This window comes from Xiphophorus hellerii, chromosome 15, assembly GCF_003331165.1.
Source record: "Xiphophorus hellerii strain 12219 chromosome 15, Xiphophorus_hellerii-4.1, whole genome shotgun sequence".
NCBI classification, from domain to species: domain Eukaryota; kingdom Metazoa; phylum Chordata; class Actinopteri; order Cyprinodontiformes; family Poeciliidae; genus Xiphophorus; species Xiphophorus hellerii.
In genome coordinates, this window is record NC_045686.1 from 22,795,089 (window position 1) to 22,812,367 (window position 17,279).

A 17,279-nucleotide genomic window follows, 5' to 3' on the forward strand; every position below is an offset into this window, starting at 1 on the left:
AGAAGAATTATTCAGAGAAACATTGAAATGATGATAAAGGATGGTATTGAGAAAGATTTCAATTAAATAAGTGACTCTTAATTAAAAAAAAATCATTTGCTTCAGGTAAGAAAAGGCACCATTTGTTCCTCTGTCCATTAATAAGTAAGAGACAATACTGGACAGGAAGCCAGTCTATGACAGAGAAAACAACCATAAACACACAAGGTTGAAAGAGAACAGCAGTCATTCCTCTCAACATTTGTGAAATGTATTAAAATGATCTAAATATGTTTGTTTCATGCAAGTCTGACCTGTTGATTCTTGATTCATGGACATTACATGATACAGAAAGATTTACCCTAAAATGTCAACCCAACAAACTCTCCAGATAAACTCACTGTATTGATCCTCAGCCTGGCAGTACTGTCCACCAGCAGGAATGCCACTGATGCATCCACATGTGTCACCAGTGATGTTGTCACATGATCCATATGTTACACACTGGTCACATGGAAAGCGATATTGATCCTCACATCTGCACTGGTAATCACCACTGATTGGAGAGCAGACTGCAGACAAAACAAAGGAAATATTTCATCAGTTTCACAAGATGCAGCAGTTTGTTTTATTGAAATTGGTTCAAATGTCTCTGTTAAAACCTCAGAATCCACTGAAAACTGTTTAGCTCTACCTGTAGTAATGTTAACATCAGAGATCCGCAAGTTCCTGTTCATGCTGATGGTGTTGTTGATGTTCCTCAGCTTTTCTACAACTGTAACATCTGTGGAGTTCAGCTCAATGGAAAGCAGGTACTGATGGAAGACTGGAGGATCTGTAGAGGCACAAATGAAAGAAGAAATGAAGAACAAAAAGGATGATTACCAACGTAACCCTTTCAACTATGTACTGTTGAGTGACTGATCAACATGAACCATGCTTTCAGTCTTACTTGTTGGTTGTGGAGTTGTTGTGGTGATTGGACATGCAGTAAAGTCTGTAAAGATGAAGACAGAAAAGGAGTAAGTGCTTGACACAAATCCATTCTCTGACATTCCTGAGGAAAATGGTTTTGCTCTCACTCTCAGTTAGCTCCAGTAGAACAAGGCCTCTTATCAATAACCTGAGTTTCAACGTTCCATGTTATAAATATTTATTGAAAAGCATTCAATGTCAGAATAACACCTAAAAAGTCTCACTTAGCTGATCTAACTTATTTTCAAAATCCAATATGGCTGCCACACATAACCACCTGCTTTTAGCACCAGTTATTGTTTGTATGCCTTTAAGTCAGTCAAAAACATTAACATATCTGTGAAATGTTAAAAAATCAGAACTGAGAGAAAAACCAATGCAATTAGCTCAAACTGCTACATCTTGTTAGGCTTGTTTAACACAGTTAGCAAACCCTGCTGGTTTTCTATCTGGCTTTTAAGCTAGGTGATAAATTAGTTGAAGCCTATGCTTTTATCCTACACGTATTTGTATTATCCAATTTTATTGTAATACTTTAATAGTAGGTAGCGCTATTTTTAAATGTATATGCTTATCTAATGGTGAAATATAAGAGGTATTGATGCAGAAATGTATTTTGATTGGACATTAAAGTGGTGCAAATTGATGTTTAGAAGAATTATTCAGAGAAACAATGAAATGATGATAAAGGATGGTATTGAAAAAAACTTCAATTAAATAAGTGACTTTTAATTAAAAAAAATCATTTGCTTCAGGTAAGAAAAGGCACCATTTGTTCCTCTGTCCATTAATAAGTAAGAGACAATACTGGACAGGAAGCCAGTCTATGACAGAGAAAACAACCATAAACACACAAGGTTGAAATAGAACAACAGTCATTCCTCTCCACATTTGTGAAATGTATTAAAATGATCTCAGAATGTTTTTTTTGTACAAGTCTGACCAGTTGTTTCTTGATTCATGGACATTACATGATACAGAAAGATTTACGCTAAAATGTCAACCCAACAAACTCTCCAGATAAACTCACTGTATTGATCCTCAGCCTGGCAGTACTGTCCACCAGCAGGAATGCCACTGATGCATCCACATGTGTCACCAGTGATGTTGTCACATGATCCATATGTTACACACTGGCCACATGGAAAACGATATTGATCCTCACATCTGCACTGGTAATCACCACTGATTGGAGAGCAGACTGCAGACAAAACAAAGGAAATATTTCATCAGTTTCACAAGATGCAGCAGTTTGTTTTATTGAAATTGGTTCAAATGTCTCTGTTAAAGCCTCAGAATCCACTGAAAACTGTTTAGCCCTACCTGTAGTAATGTTAACATCAGAGATTCGTAAGTCCCTGTTCATGCTGATGGTGTTGTTAATTTTCCTCAGCTTTTCTACAACTGTAACATCTGTGGAGTTCAGCTCAATGGAAAGCAGGTACTGATGGAAGACTGGTGGACCTGTAGAGGCACAAATGAAAGAAGAAATGAAGAAGAAAAAGGATGATTACCAATGTAACTCTTTCAACTATGTACTGTTGAGTGACTGATCAACATGAACCATGCTTTCAGTCTTACTTGTTGGTTGTGGAGTTGTTGTGGTGATTGGACATGCAGTAAAGTCTGTAAAGATGAAGACAGAAAAGGAGTAAGTGCTTGACACAAATCCATTCTCTGACATTCCTGAGGAAAATGGTTTTGCTCTCACTCTCAGTTAGCTCCAGTAGAACAAGGTCTCCTATCAATAACCTGAGTTTCAACGTTCCAAGTTATAAATATTTATTGAAAAGCGCCCAATGTCAGAATTCCATCTAAAAAGTCTCACTTTGCTGATCTAACTCTATTTCAAAATCCAATATAGCTGCCATACGTAATAACTGCAAAAATTGCAGCTATGTGTATTGGCACATGTTATTATTTGTATGCCATTAAATAAGTCAAAGACATACACATAACTGTGCAAATTTAATGTACAATCAGAAATAAACATTGCTATTAGCTTAAATTGCTTCTTCTGGTTAGTTGGTCACTATAGTTAGTACAACCTGCTAGTTTTCCATCTGGCTTTAAGGCTAGCTGTTTAATTAGTTGAAACCTATCCTTTTATCCTACAAGTATTTGTATTATTCAATAATATTGCAAGACTTTAATAGCAGGTGGTGTTGTTAATAGATGTATAAACTTATCTAACCGTCAATATCAGAGATACTGATGCAGAAATGTAGTTTGATTTGGCATTAAGTTCCTGTTACCTAAACAACTAAAAATGCTCATTTGCTATGAAAAAATGAAATGATAATAAAGAATGGTATTTAGGAAGAATTTAAATGCATTAAAGAAGCTAAAGTTTCAATAAGTTTGATGGTACTAGACAGTAAACCAGTCTATGAGTGGGTAAACCATCAGACACAGACCAAGCTTCAAGGAAAAATGCTGACAACAGTCAGGATCCAAGAACTTTATTTATTCAAATATTTAAAGATTAAATTTTCCTCATTGGTGTTAAATGTGTAAAAATTATCTCTTTGTACTTTGTTTCATGCAAGTTGACCAGTTGTTTCTTGATTCATGGACATTACATGATACAGAAAGATTTACCCTAAAATGTCAACCCAACAAACTCTCCAGATAAACTCACTGTATTGATCCTCAGCCTGGCAGTACTGTCCACCAGCAGGAATGCCACTGATGCATCCACATGTGTCACCAGTGATGTTGTCACATGATCCATATGTTACACACTGGTCACATTGCCAACGATATTGATCCTCACATCTGCACTGGTAATCACCACTGATTGGAGAGCAGACTGCAGACCAAACAAAGGAAATATTTCATCAGTTTCACAAGATGCAGCAATTTGTTTTATTGAAATTGGTTCAAATGTCTCTGTCAAAGCCTCAGAATCCACTGAAAACTGTTTAGTCCTACCTGTAGTAATGTTAACATCAGAGATTCGTAAGTTCCTGTTCATGCTGATGGTGTTGTTGATGTTCCTCAGCTTTTCTACAACTGTAACATCTGTGGAGTTCAGCTCAATGGTAAGCAGGTACTGATGGAAGACTGGTGGACCTGTAGAGGCACAAATGAAAGAAGAAATGAAGAACAAAAAGATGATTACCAATGTAACCCTTTCAATTATGTACTGTTGAGTGACTGATCAACATGAACCATGCTTTCAGTCTTACTTGTTGGTTGTGGAGTTGTTGTGGTGATTGGACATGCAGTAAAGTCTGTAAAAAGGATGAAGACAGAAAAAGAGTAAGTGCTTGACACAAATCCATTCTCTGACATTCCTGAGGAAAATGGTTTTGCTCTCACTCTCAGTTAGCTCCAGTAGAACAAGGCCTCCCATCAATAACGTGAGTTTCAACGTTCCAAGTTATAAATATTTATTGAAAAGCGCCCAATGTCAGGATTCCATCTAAAAAGTCATAGGTAGTTCATCTAACTCATTTTCAAAATCCAATATGGCTGCCACACATAATGACTGCAAAAATTGCGGTTCTATTTCATCCCTACTGACCGCCACAGTCGGTGCTTAAAACATGAATCATCACTCTTGCGCATGCACAGGTCGAGAATCTTATACCAACATGGTCACGTGTGACCCCCTGTGACACCGGTAAGTCTATATAATCACATGACAATGACAGCTCAGACCCCTTTCATCTTCTCGCATGCAGGTTGAACAGGTGGTAAGACCTTGATTATTTGCCTGTCGCTGGTAGCCTCGAGACTACGGTCGGAGCTGCGAGAATTATCTCGCCCTCAGAGGCTGCGCAAGCTCCTTTTGATACAACTTGTTCTTTGATTGGTAAGTTGTTGTTTCTTTTGATCGGCAGGAACGGGGACGCATTTGCTTCCCTAATGCTGGTCGTAAGGCGTTGGCCGATTCCGACCAGCTTGTTTGCTAATTGGCTTGTAGTTGTATTGCATCTGTTTTCGCGATTGCTTTTTCTTTATATTGTGCGCCATATCTGGCTTGTCTTTATTTATTATCGTTGCCGCTTCGGGCTTGCTTTTGTTACATTGTGCAGCCGTGTTCAGATTGCCTGTATTTTGTTAATCGCAGCCGTTTTTGGGCTTGCCTTTTTCACTTACTGTGCAGTCGTGTTCAGCTTGCCTATATTTTGGTACATAGCAGCCATTTTCGGGCTTGCTTTTGTTTGCATTGTGCAGCCGTGTTCGGTTTTGCCTATTTTTCTTTACACAAGCAGCCGTTTTGCGGGGCTTGCTTTTTCTTTCATTGTGCAGCTGTGTTCGGCTTGCCTCATTGAGTGTTGTAACCGTGCTGGATTTGCACTTTTTCTGTACATACGGTGGTCGTAGTGCTCCTTACAGCTTTTACGCTGGTGGGGATCCCCTGGTGGCGTTTTCCGCTCGACCGGGTTCCTAGCCTATTCGCTCTCCGGCTTAAGTGTCAAGAGTGGCGATTTCAGCTCGACCTGACATAATCCTGTGAGCGTGAGATGCTGGACGTGCCCTGCTGCAGAGCTTGTTTGGCCCCTCTCCAGTTGGAGGATGGGCATGATCTGTGTTCCTCTTGTTCGGGGCAAGATCACCTACGAGAGGCCTTGACTGATGTGGTCTGCCCTAATTATTCTGTCCTGCCCTTGTCCCTGTGTTCTGCTTGTTTGGCTGACTTTCAAGGCGCCAGCCAGCCTGTGAAGTGTATGGCTCCTGAGGCTATAGGGCCTCCGCGGAAGAGGACCAAGAAGAGCTCCAGGGATTCAGAGGACCTATCTGGGCAGGTGGCCCATCCCACTTCTGAGCTGGAGGAGATGAAGGGACTGCTCGAGTCCCTTAGGGACGGGCATGGCGCTGGCCTGACTGGAGACCCTGACCCAGGGCGGAGCATGGGTTCAGGACTCTCTGCTTTAGAAGACGATGCTATATCCCTGTCAGTATCTGGCACTGATTTTCAAGAACAGTTTGACTCTGGCTCACATCTGTCGGCAGCCAGTTCGCGTAGGTCATCCGGCTCTCAGTCGGGAGAGGATGGTTCGATAGTGGCAACTTTGAGAACTGCTTTTGCTCGGTTGCAGCTGGATGCTCCACAGAACCAGCCTGCGGCTTCCAGTGCTTTCTTTCGACGTCCTACTACTAGGTCATCCTTTATGGTTCCCCCATCTGCTGAATATGTGAAGGAGGTTCATGCCTCTTGGGCAAACACCAAGGCCTTTTTGCGGCCAACCTCTGATGGCAGGGCCCTGGCGGCCATGCAAGATGCGCCCAAGTTTGGCTTGGGCCATATGCCTTCTGTCGAACCTGCCATAGCATCCCTCATTGTGGCACCAGATGAGGCTTTAAGAGCTAATGCCAGGTGTCCTCGTCCTCAGTGTCGTGTGACTGATGATCTGCTCTGCAGAGCCTATGACTCGGGGTCTCGTTTGGGGCGACTTGGTAATTCATTGTCGCATTTATTTCTGGGTCTCTCAGCCTCTTTGGAGGGCTTCGCGATTGATGCGTCTACTCAGGGGTTGGTGGATGCATCTCTTCATGCATTTGCTCTTTTATCGAGGGAAATTGGCCGTGTCCTGTCTACCCTTGTCCAGGCACGCCGCCAGGTTTGGCTGGCACAGTCTCCTCTAACCAAAGCCTTTAGAAGGACCATGATGAGCCTTCCAGTGGTTCCTGGGGAGTTGTTTTTGTATCTGCTGCGCGTGCAGCCTTGGAGTGGTCGGCCCAGGCTTCTCGTACCAGGCAGCAGTTGGCCGGCCTTCATCGCAGACAATTGCAGCATCCTGCTGGGAGTGCCTCTGCGTCTCTTTCGCTATCCAGCCCCAACTACACCCTCCCAGGGGCAGCCACGGCCTGCTGCAGGGCCTGCTCATGGCCAGTGGGATCTACCCAGGGGTCGGGCTCACATCGCTTCTCAACCCAGGCAGTTTACTCGGCAACCCTCCTGCCCTCTTAAGGGCAGGGGGGGGGCTCAGAAATGACATCACTGAGCTGGCGGTGGGACACTTTACCCCAGACCAACTCAGTTGCTGCACCGCTCTCGTTTCCGATCCATGGGTGGTGTCTACACTTACCCGGGGTTACACGCTACAGTTCCGCCGCCGCCCTCCTGTTCCTGGTTGAGTCAGGATGACGATGATTCACGACCAGATAAAGGCTCAGACTCTGAGCCACGAGATAGAGGCCTTGCTGGCCAAGGGCGCTATAGTGCCTGTCGACCCACTGTGGGATCCAGGGGGCTTTAACTCGAAGTATTTTTGGTCCCAAAAAAGACTGGTGGACTCTGCCCAATTTTGGACCTGAGAGGTCTGAATGTTTTTTTGAAGACCATCTCTTTCCACATGTTGAGCATCAGGGATGTGCTTCAGACAATCTCCCTAGGCGACTGGTTCACCTTGGTTGACTTGAGGGATGCATACTTTCATGTTCCAATTGCACCATATCATTGGCAGTTTCTCTGCTTTGCATTTCCGGACAAGCATTTTCAGTTCAGAGTTCTTCCGTTTGGTCTCTGTCCCCAAGTGTGTTCATTCGGTGCGTGGCTGCGGCCCTGTGTCCTCTACAGGCCAAGGGGTTGAAGATCCTGCCCTACTTGGATGATTGGCGCCCACAGAAGCTCAAGCGGCTGCAGATACACGAACATTACTCAATCACATTACTCAATCACAATCACATTACTCAATCACATCAGGTCATAGACCTATTGGGTCTTCGTGTGAACTGGCAGAAGAGCAACTTAGTTCCCTCTCAGGAGGTCACGTTTCTTGGGATCACAATGGACTCCCTCACTATGACTGCTCGCCCTTCGCCTCAGCGTGTCGAGGGCATTCTGCAAATGCTGCCCGCCTTTCTGCCTGGCCGTGCACCCCCGTTTGTTGCTTATTTTCGTCTGTTGGGCAAGCTGACTGCTGCCTCTACAGTAATACCCCTGGGACTGTTGTCTCTGCGACCACTGCAGATGTGGCTCAACGGCCTAAGGCTAGACCCATCTCGTACGCTGCACCGTCGCAGGAAACTGCTGATGTCCTCTCAATGCCTCGCATCACTGGATCAGCGACGAGATGCAGCGTTTATGACAAAGGGGGTTCCACTGGGCGTGCTGCCGTCTCAACGAGAAGTTGTCTCTACCGACGCATCCACCACAGGATGTGGGGCGTCGTGGCAGTAACGGATCGCCCGGGGGACATGGTCTCCTCGGGAAAAACTGCAGCACATCAACGCCTTGGAATTGGAGGCTGTGCAGCGGGCGTTGCAACACTTCCTCCCAGATCTGCGTGGAAGGCATGTCCTGGTGCCGTCGGACAATACTTCAGTGGTTTTTTATATCAACCATCAAGGGGGAACTTGGTCAATGACATTGCTGAGGCTGACCCAGAAGCTCCTGACCTGGGCAGCCCCTCTTTTTGCCAGCCTGAGGGCAGCCCACATTCCAGGGGTGCAAAATGTTCCAGCCAATGTTCTGCCTCGGGGACGCCCACCACCGGGGGAGTGGAGGCTCCACCCGGAGGTAGTGGGGGTCATTTGGGAGAGGTACGGCAAAGCAGTTGTGGACCTATTTGCATCCGAAGAGATGACACATTTTTTTCTCCCTGGCAGACAATGCCAGTCCCCTGGGTCAGGACGCACTGGCACACCACTGGCCGAGAGTGCTGCTCTAAGCCTTTCCGCCGCTTCCCCTGATAGGCCCAAAACTCCTGAGGGTCCTTCAGAAGGGGCATCGGGTTCTTCTAGTGGCTCCCCAGTGGCCAGGGAGAACCTGGTTTCCACTGCTGCATAGGCTCTGTTGCAGCTCTCCAATGCCTCTTCCCCAAAAGGCAGGACCTTCTGTCACAGCTGGGGGGTCAGATCCTGCATCCCAATTCCAGTCGCCTCCAACTCTGGGTTTGGCCGCTACGGGGCCCAGCGTTTCCTTCTCAGAGTATGACGGAGACATCGGACATACAATGACTAATGCCAGGGCCCCTTCCACACGACTGGAGTACACCCATAAGTGGAAAGTTTTTAGCAGCTGGTGTCATGCAAGACATGAGGACATAAAAAGTATCAGAGGAACAATGAAATGATGATAAAGGATGGTATTGAGGAATATTTCAATTAAATAAGAGACTTTTAATAAAAATTATTTGCTTCAGGTAAGAAAAGGCACCATTTGTTCCTCTATCCGTTAACAAGTAAGAGACAATATTGGACAGGAAGCCAGTCTATGACAGAGAAAACAACCATAAACACACAAGGTTGAAAGAGAACAACAGTCATTCCTCTCCACATTTGTGAAATGTCTTTAAATGATCTAAATATGTTTTTTTTGTACAAGTCTGACCTGTTGTTTCTTGATTCATGGACATTACATGATACAGAAAGATTTACCCTAAAATGTCAACCCAACAAACTCTCCAGATAAACTCACTGTATTGATCCTCAGCCTGGCAGTACTGTCCACCAGCAGGAATGCCACTGATGCATCCACATGTATCACCAGTGATGTTGTCACATGATCCATATGTTACACACTGGTCACATGGAAAACGATATTGATCCTCACATCTGCACTGGTAATCACCACTGATTGGAGAGCAGACTGCAGACAAAACAAAGGAAATATTTCATCAGTTTCACAAGATGCAGCAATTTGTTTTATTGAAATTGGTTCAAATGTCTCTGTTAAATCCTCAGAATCCACTGAAAACTGTTTAGCTCTACCTGTAGTAATGTTAACATCAGAGATTCGTAATTTCCTGTTCATGCTGATGGTGTTGTTGATGTTCCTCAGCTTTTCTACAACTGTAACATCTGTGGAGTTCAGCTCAATGGAAAGCAGGTACTGATGGAAGACTGGAGGACCTGTAGAGGCACAAATGAAAGAAGAAATGAAGAACAAAAATATGATTACCAATGTAACCCTTTCAACTATGTACTGTTGAGTGACTGATCAACATGAACCATGCTTTCAGTCTTACTTGTTGGTTGTGGAGTTGTTGTGGTGATTGGACATGCAGTAAAGTCTGTAAAGACGAAGACAGAAAAGGAGTAAGTGCTTGACACAAATTCATTAAATAAGTCAAATACATACACATAACTGTGCAAATTTAATGTACAATCAGAAAAAAGCACTGCCATTAGCTTAAATTGCTTCTTCAATCAATCAATCAAATTTTATTTGTATAGCACATTTCAGCAGCAAAGCATTTCAAAGTGCTTTACATCGTATCAAACACAGAAACACAATGCAACATAGAATCAACAATCAAAACATGACATTAAGTCAAGTTCCATCATTAAATTTGTAATTTATTACATTTCAAATACAATCCTAAACAAGTGGGTTTTTAGTCGAGATTTAAAGGAAGTCAGTGTTTCAGCTGTTTTACAGTTTTCTGGAAGTTTGTTCCAAATTTGTGGTGCATAGATGCTGAAAGCTGCTTCTCCTTGTTTGGTTCTGGTTCTGCAGATGCAGAGCAGAACCAGAACCGGAAGATCTGAGAGGTCTCGAAGGTTGATACAACAACAGCAGATCTTTAATGTATTGTGGTGCTAAGCCGTTGAGTGATTTGTAAACTAACAACAGTATTTTAAAGTCTATTCTTTGAGCTACAGGGAGCCAGTGGAGGGACTTTAAAACTGGTGTTATGTTCTCTATCTTCCTGGTTTTAGTGAGAACGTGAGCAGCAGCTTTCTGGATCAGCTGCAGCTGTTTGATTAATTTGTTGGACAGACCTGTGAAGACGCTGTTGCAATAATCAATACGACTGAAGTTAAACACATGAATGAGTTTCTCTAGATCTGGCTGAGACATTAGTCCTTTAATCCTGGAAATGTTCTTCAAGTGATAAAAGGCCGAATTTCTTCTGGTTAGTTGGTCACTATAGTTAGTACAACCTGCTAGTTTTCCATCTGGATTTAAGGCTAGGTGTTTAATTAGTTGAGGCCTAACCGTTTATCCTACAAGTATTTGTATTATCCAATAATATTGCAAGACTTTAATAGCAGGTGGTGTTGTTAATAGATGTATAAACTTATCTAACCGTCAATATCAGAGATACTGATGCAGAAATGTAGTTTGATTTGGCATTAAGTTCCTGTTACCTAAACAACTAAAAATGCTCATTTGCTATGAAAAAATGAAATGATAATAAAGAATGGTATTTAGGAAGAATTTAAATGTATTAAAGAAGCTAAAGTTTCAATAAGTTTGATGGTACTAGACAGCAAACCAGTCAATGAGTGGGTAAACCATCAGACACAGACCAAGCTTCAAGGAAAAATGCTGACAACAGTCAGGATCCAAGAACTTTATTTATTCAAATATTTAAAGATTAGATTTTCCTCATTGGTGTTAAATGTGTAAAAATTATCTCTCTGTTTCATGCAAGTCTGACCTGTTGATTCTTGATTTATGGACATTACATGATACAGAAAGATTTACCCTAAAATGTCAACCCAACAAACTCTCCAGATAAACTTACTGTATTGATCCTCAGCCTGGCAGTACTGTCCACCAGCAGGAATGCCACTGATGCATCCACATGTGTCACCAGTGATGTTGTCACATGATCCATATGTTACACACTGGTCACATGGCCAACGATACTGATCCTCACATCTGCACTGGTAATCACCACTGATTGGAGAGCAGACTGCAGACAAAACAAAGGAAATATTTCATCAGTTTCACAAGATGCAGTAATTTGTTTTATTGAAATTGGTTCAAATGTCTCTGTTAAAGCCTCAGAATCCACTGAAAACTGTTTAGCTCTACCTGTAGTAATGTTAACATCAGAGATTCGCAAGTTCCTGTTCATGCTGATGGTGTTGTTGATGTTCCTCAGCTTTTCTACAACTGTAACATCTGTGGAGTTCAGCTCAATGGAAAGCAAGTACTGATAGAAGACTGGTGGACCTGTAGAGGCACAAATGAAAGAAGAAATGAAGAACAAAAAGGATGATTACCAATGTAACCCTTTCAACTATGTACTGTTGAGTGACTGATCAACATGAACCATGCTTTCAGTCTTACTTGTTGGTTGTGGAGTTGTTGTGGTGATTGGACATGCAGTAAAATCTGTAAAAAGGATGAAGACAGAAAAAGAGTAAGTGCTTGACACAAATCCATTCTCTGACATTCCTGAGGAAAATGGTTTTGCTCTCACTCTCAGTTAGCTCCAGTAGAACAAGACTTCCCATCAATAACCTAAGTTTCAACGTTCCAAGTTATAAATATTAGTCCAAAAGCACTCAATGTCAGGATTCCATCTAAAAAGTCACCGGTAGCTGATCTAACTCATTTTCAAAATCCAACATGGCTGCCACACATAATAACTGCAAAAATTGCAGTTATGTGTTTTTGGCACCAGTTGTTATTTGTATGCCATTAAATAAGTCAAAGACATACACATAACTGTGCGAGTTTAATGTACAATCAGAAATAAACAATGCTATTAGCTTAAATTGCTTCTTCTGGTTAGTTGGTCACTATAGTTAGTACAACCTGCTAGTTTCCCAACTGGCTTTAAGGCTAGCTGTTTAATTAATTGAAGCCTATCATTTTATCCTACAAGTATTTGTATTATCCAATAATATTGCAAGACTTTAATAGCAGGTGGTGTTGTTAATAGATCTATCACCTTCTCTAACCGTCAATATCATAGATACTGATGCAGAAATGTAGTTTGATTTGGCATTAAATTCCTCTTACCTAAAGAACTAAAAGTGCTCATTTACTACAAAAAAATGAAATGACGATAAAGAATGGTATGTAGGAAGAATTTAAATGTATTAAAGAAGCTAAAGTTTCAATAAGTTTGATGGCACTAGACAGCAAACCAGTCAATGAGTGGGTAAACCATCAGACACAGAAAAAATATCCAGGAAAAATGCTGACAACAGTCAGGACCCAAGAACTTTATTTATATTTAAAGATTAGATTTTCCTCATTGGTGTTAAATGTGTAAAAAATTATCTCTTTGTGCTTTGTTTCATGCAAGTCTGACCAGTTGATTCTTGATTTATGGACATTACATGATATAGAAAGATTTATGCTAAAATGTCAACCCAACAAACTCTCCAGATAAACTCACTGTATTGATCCTCAGCCTGGCAGTACTGTCCACCAGCAGGAATGCCACTGATGCATCCACATGTGTCACCAGTGATGTTGTCACATGCTCCATATGTTACACACTGGTCACATGGCCAACGATATTGATCCTCACATCTGCACTGGTAATCACCACTGATTGGAGAGCAGACTGCAGACAAAACAAAGGAAATATTTCATCAGTTTCACAAGATGCAGCAATTTGTTTTATTGAAATTGGTTCAAATGTCTCTGTTAAATCCTCAGAATCCACTGAAAACTGTTTAGCTCTACCTGTAGTAATGTTAACATCAGAGATTCGTAATTTCCTGTTCATGCTGATGGTGTTGTTGATGTTCCTCAGCTTTTCTACAACTGTAACATCTGTGGAGTTCAGCTCAATGGAAAGCAGGTACTGATGGAAGACTGGAGGACCTGTAGAGGCACAAATGAAAGAAGAAATGAAGAACAAAAATATGATTACCAATGTAACCCTTTCAACTATGTACTGTTGAGTGACTGATCAACATGAACCATGCTTTCAGTCTTACTTGTTGGTTGTGGAGTTGTTGTGGTGATTGGACATGCAGTAAAGTCTGTAAAGACGAAGACAGAAAAGGAGTAAGTGCTTGACACAAATTCATTAAATAAGTCAAATACATACACATAACTGTGCAAATTTAATGTACAATCAGAAAAAAGCACTGCCATTAGCTTAAATTGCTTCTTCAATCAATCAATCAAATTTTATTTGTATAGCACATTTCAGCAGCAAAGCATTTCAAAGTGCTTTACATCGTATCAAACACAGAAACACAATGCAACATAGAATCAACAATCAAAACATGACATTAAGTCAAGTTCCATCATTAAATTTGTAATTTATTACATTTCAAATACAATCCTAAACAAGTGGGTTTTTAGTCGAGATTTAAAGGAAGTCAGTGTTTCAGCTGTTTTACAGTTTTCTGGAAGTTTGTTCCAAATTTGTGGTGCATAGATGCTGAAAGCTGCTTCTCCTTGTTTGGTTCTGGTTCTGCAGATGCAGAGCAGAACCAGAACCGGAAGATCTGAGAGGTCTCGAAGGTTGATACAACAACAGCAGATCTTTAATGTATTGTGGTGCTAAGCCGTTGAGTGATTTGTAAACTAACAACAGTATTTTAAAGTCTATTCTTTGAGCTACAGGGAGCCAGTGGAGGGACTTTAAAACTGGTGTTATGTTCTCTATCTTCCTGGTTTTAGTGAGAACGTGAGCAGCAGCTTTCTGGATCAGCTGCAGCTGTTTGATTAATTTGTTGGACAGACCTGTGAAGACGCTGTTGCAATAATCAATACGACTGAAGTTAAACACATGAATGAGTTTCTCTAGATCTGGCTGAGACATTAGTCCTTTAATCCTGGAAATGTTCTTCAAGTGATAAAAGGCCGAATTTCTTCTGGTTAGTTGGTCACTATAGTTAGTACAACCTGCTAGTTTTCCATCTGGATTTAAGGCTAGGTGTTTAATTAGTTGAGGCCTAACCGTTTATCCTACAAGTATTTGTATTATCCAATAATATTGCAAGACTTTAATAGCAGGTGGTGTTGTTAATAGATGTATAAACTTATCTAACCGTCAATATCAGAGATACTGATGCAGAAATGTAGTTTGATTTGGCATTAAGTTCCTGTTACCTAAACAACTAAAAATGCTCATTTGCTATGAAAAAATGAAATGATAATAAAGAATGGTATTTAGGAAGAATTTAAATGTATTAAAGAAGCTAAAGTTTCAATAAGTTTGATGGTACTAGACAGCAAACCAGTCAATGAGTGGGTAAACCATCAGACACAGACCAAGCTTCAAGGAAAAATGCTGACAACAGTCAGGATCCAAGAACTTTATTTATTCAAATATTTAAAGATTAGATTTTCCTCATTGGTGTTAAATGTGTAAAAATTATCTCTCTGTTTCATGCAAGTCTGACCTGTTGATTCTTGATTTATGGACATTACATGATACAGAAAGATTTACCCTAAAATGTCAACCCAACAAACTCTCCAGATAAACTTACTGTATTGATCCTCAGCCTGGCAGTACTGTCCACCAGCAGGAATGCCACTGATGCATCCACATGTGTCACCAGTGATGTTGTCACATGATCCATATGTTACACACTGGTCACATGGCCAACGATATTGATCCTCACATCTGCACTGGTAATCACCACTGATTGGAGAGCAGACTGCAGACAAAACAAAGGAAATATTTCATCAGTTTCACAAGATGCAGTAATTTGTTTTATTGAAATTGGTTCAAATGTCTCTGTTAAAGCCTCAGAATCCACTGAAAACTGTTTAGCTCTACCTGTAGTAATGTTAACATCAGAGATTCGCAAGTTCCTGTTCATGCTGATGGTGTTGTTGATGTTCCTCAGCTTTTCTACAACTGTAACATCTGTGGAGTTCAGCTCAATGGAAAGCAAGTACTGATAGAAGACTGGTGGACCTGTAGAGGCACAAATGAAAGAAGAAATGAAGAACAAAAAGGATGATTACCAATGTAACCCTTTCAACTATGTACTGTTGAGTGACTGATCAACATGAACCATGCTTTCAGTCTTACTTGTTGGTTGTGGAGTTGTTGTGGTGATTGGACATGCAGTAAAGTCTGTAAAAAGGATGAAGACAGAAAAAGAGTAAGTGCTTGACACAAATCCATTCTCTGACATTCCTGAGGAAAATGGTTTTGCTCTCACTCTCAGTTAGCTCCAGTAGAACAAGACTTCCCATCAATAACCTAAGTTTCAACGTTCCAAGTTATAAATATTAGTCCAAAAGCACTCAATGTCAGGATTCCATCTAAAAAGTCACCGGTAGCTGATCTAACTCATTTTCAAAATCCAACATGGCTGCCACACATAATAACTGCAAAAATTGCAGTTATGTGTTTTTGGCACCAGTTGTTATTTGTATGCCATTAAATAAGTCAAAGACATACACATAACTGTGCGAGTTTAATGTACAATCAGAAATAAACAATGCTATTAGCTTAAATTGCTTCTTCTGGTTAGTTGGTCACTATAGTTAGTACAACCTGCTAGTTTCCCAACTGGCTTTAAGGCTAGCTGTTTAATTAATTGAAGCCTATCATTTTATCCTACAAGTATTTGTATTATCCAATAATATTGCAAGACTTTAATAGCAGGTGGTGTTGTTAATAGATCTATCACCTTCTCTAACCGTCAATATCATAGATACTGATGCAGAAATGTAGTTTGATTTGGCATTAAATTCCTCTTACCTAAAGAACTAAAAGTGCTCATTTACTACAAAAAAATGAAATGACGATAAAGAATGGTATGTAGGAAGAATTTAAATGTATTAAAGAAGCTAAAGTTTCAATAAGTTTGATGGCACTAGACAGCAAACCAGTCAATGAGTGGGTAAACCATCAGACACAGAAAAAATATCCAGGAAAAATGCTGACAACAGTCAGGACCCAAGAACTTTATTTATATTTAAAGATTAGATTTTCCTCATTGGTGTTAAATGTGTAAAAAATTATCTCTTTGTGCTTTGTTTCATGCAAGTCTGACCAGTTGATTCTTGATTTATGGACATTACATGATATAGAAAGATTTATGCTAAAATGTCAACCCAACAAACTCTCCAGATAAACGAAAGTTACTACCGTAACTACGGTTCTATGAATCCCGGATGACCGCCAGAGGCGGTGCTTCAAGCACTGAATGATCATTCTTGCGCATGCGCAGGTCGAGTACTAATGACAACAAAGTCACCTGTGACCTGCCGGGGACCCACGTGACTCTATATAGTCACGTGGCACCCGGCAATCAATCCCTCAATCTTCTCGCGAAAGCAGAGATTCCGAGGGACCAAGCACTCTGGCGGTCATCCGGGATTCATAGAACCGTAGTTACGGTAGTAACTTTCGTTCTATTTCATCCCTACTGACCGCCAGAGGCGGTGCTTCAAGCACTGGATGACTCATATCAACAAGGTCACGAGGAATCAGCAACAAGGAACAGCGACTACACCACCCACCTAATGTGATGTAGAGGCATGCTGCTCCAAAACTCCTTGAAGCGGATGGGGCGCAGCCACATTCACCCTGTAGAACCGAGTAAAGGTACTAGGTGATTTCCAGGAGGCCGCACGGCATATAACATCCAATGGCACCCCAGTCATGGCAGCAAACGACGTCGACATGCCCCGTGTAGAGTGGCACTTCACTCCCGCCGGCAGTGGCCGGTCCTGCAAGGCATAAGCCTTGGAGATC

The 17,279-nt window shown here is 41.4% G+C and overlaps 1 protein-coding gene across 1 annotated transcript in view; it reads right to left on the bottom strand.

Moving 5' to 3' along the window:
• adgrf6 (adhesion G protein-coupled receptor F6) overlaps positions 1-17,279 on the bottom strand; it is a 102,453-nt gene that overhangs the window by 61,820 nt on the left and 23,354 nt on the right. The window contains exons 14-18 of the mRNA XM_032586107.1: positions 3,889-4,029; positions 1,985-2,155; positions 932-976; positions 674-805; positions 381-551 (exon numbers count right to left, since the gene is read on the bottom strand). Coding sequence (XP_032441998.1) covers positions 381-551; positions 674-805; positions 932-976; positions 1,985-2,155; positions 3,889-4,029 — 660 coding nt within the window. The remainder of the gene's footprint in view (positions 1-380; positions 552-673; positions 806-931; positions 977-1,984; positions 2,156-3,888; positions 4,030-17,279) is intronic.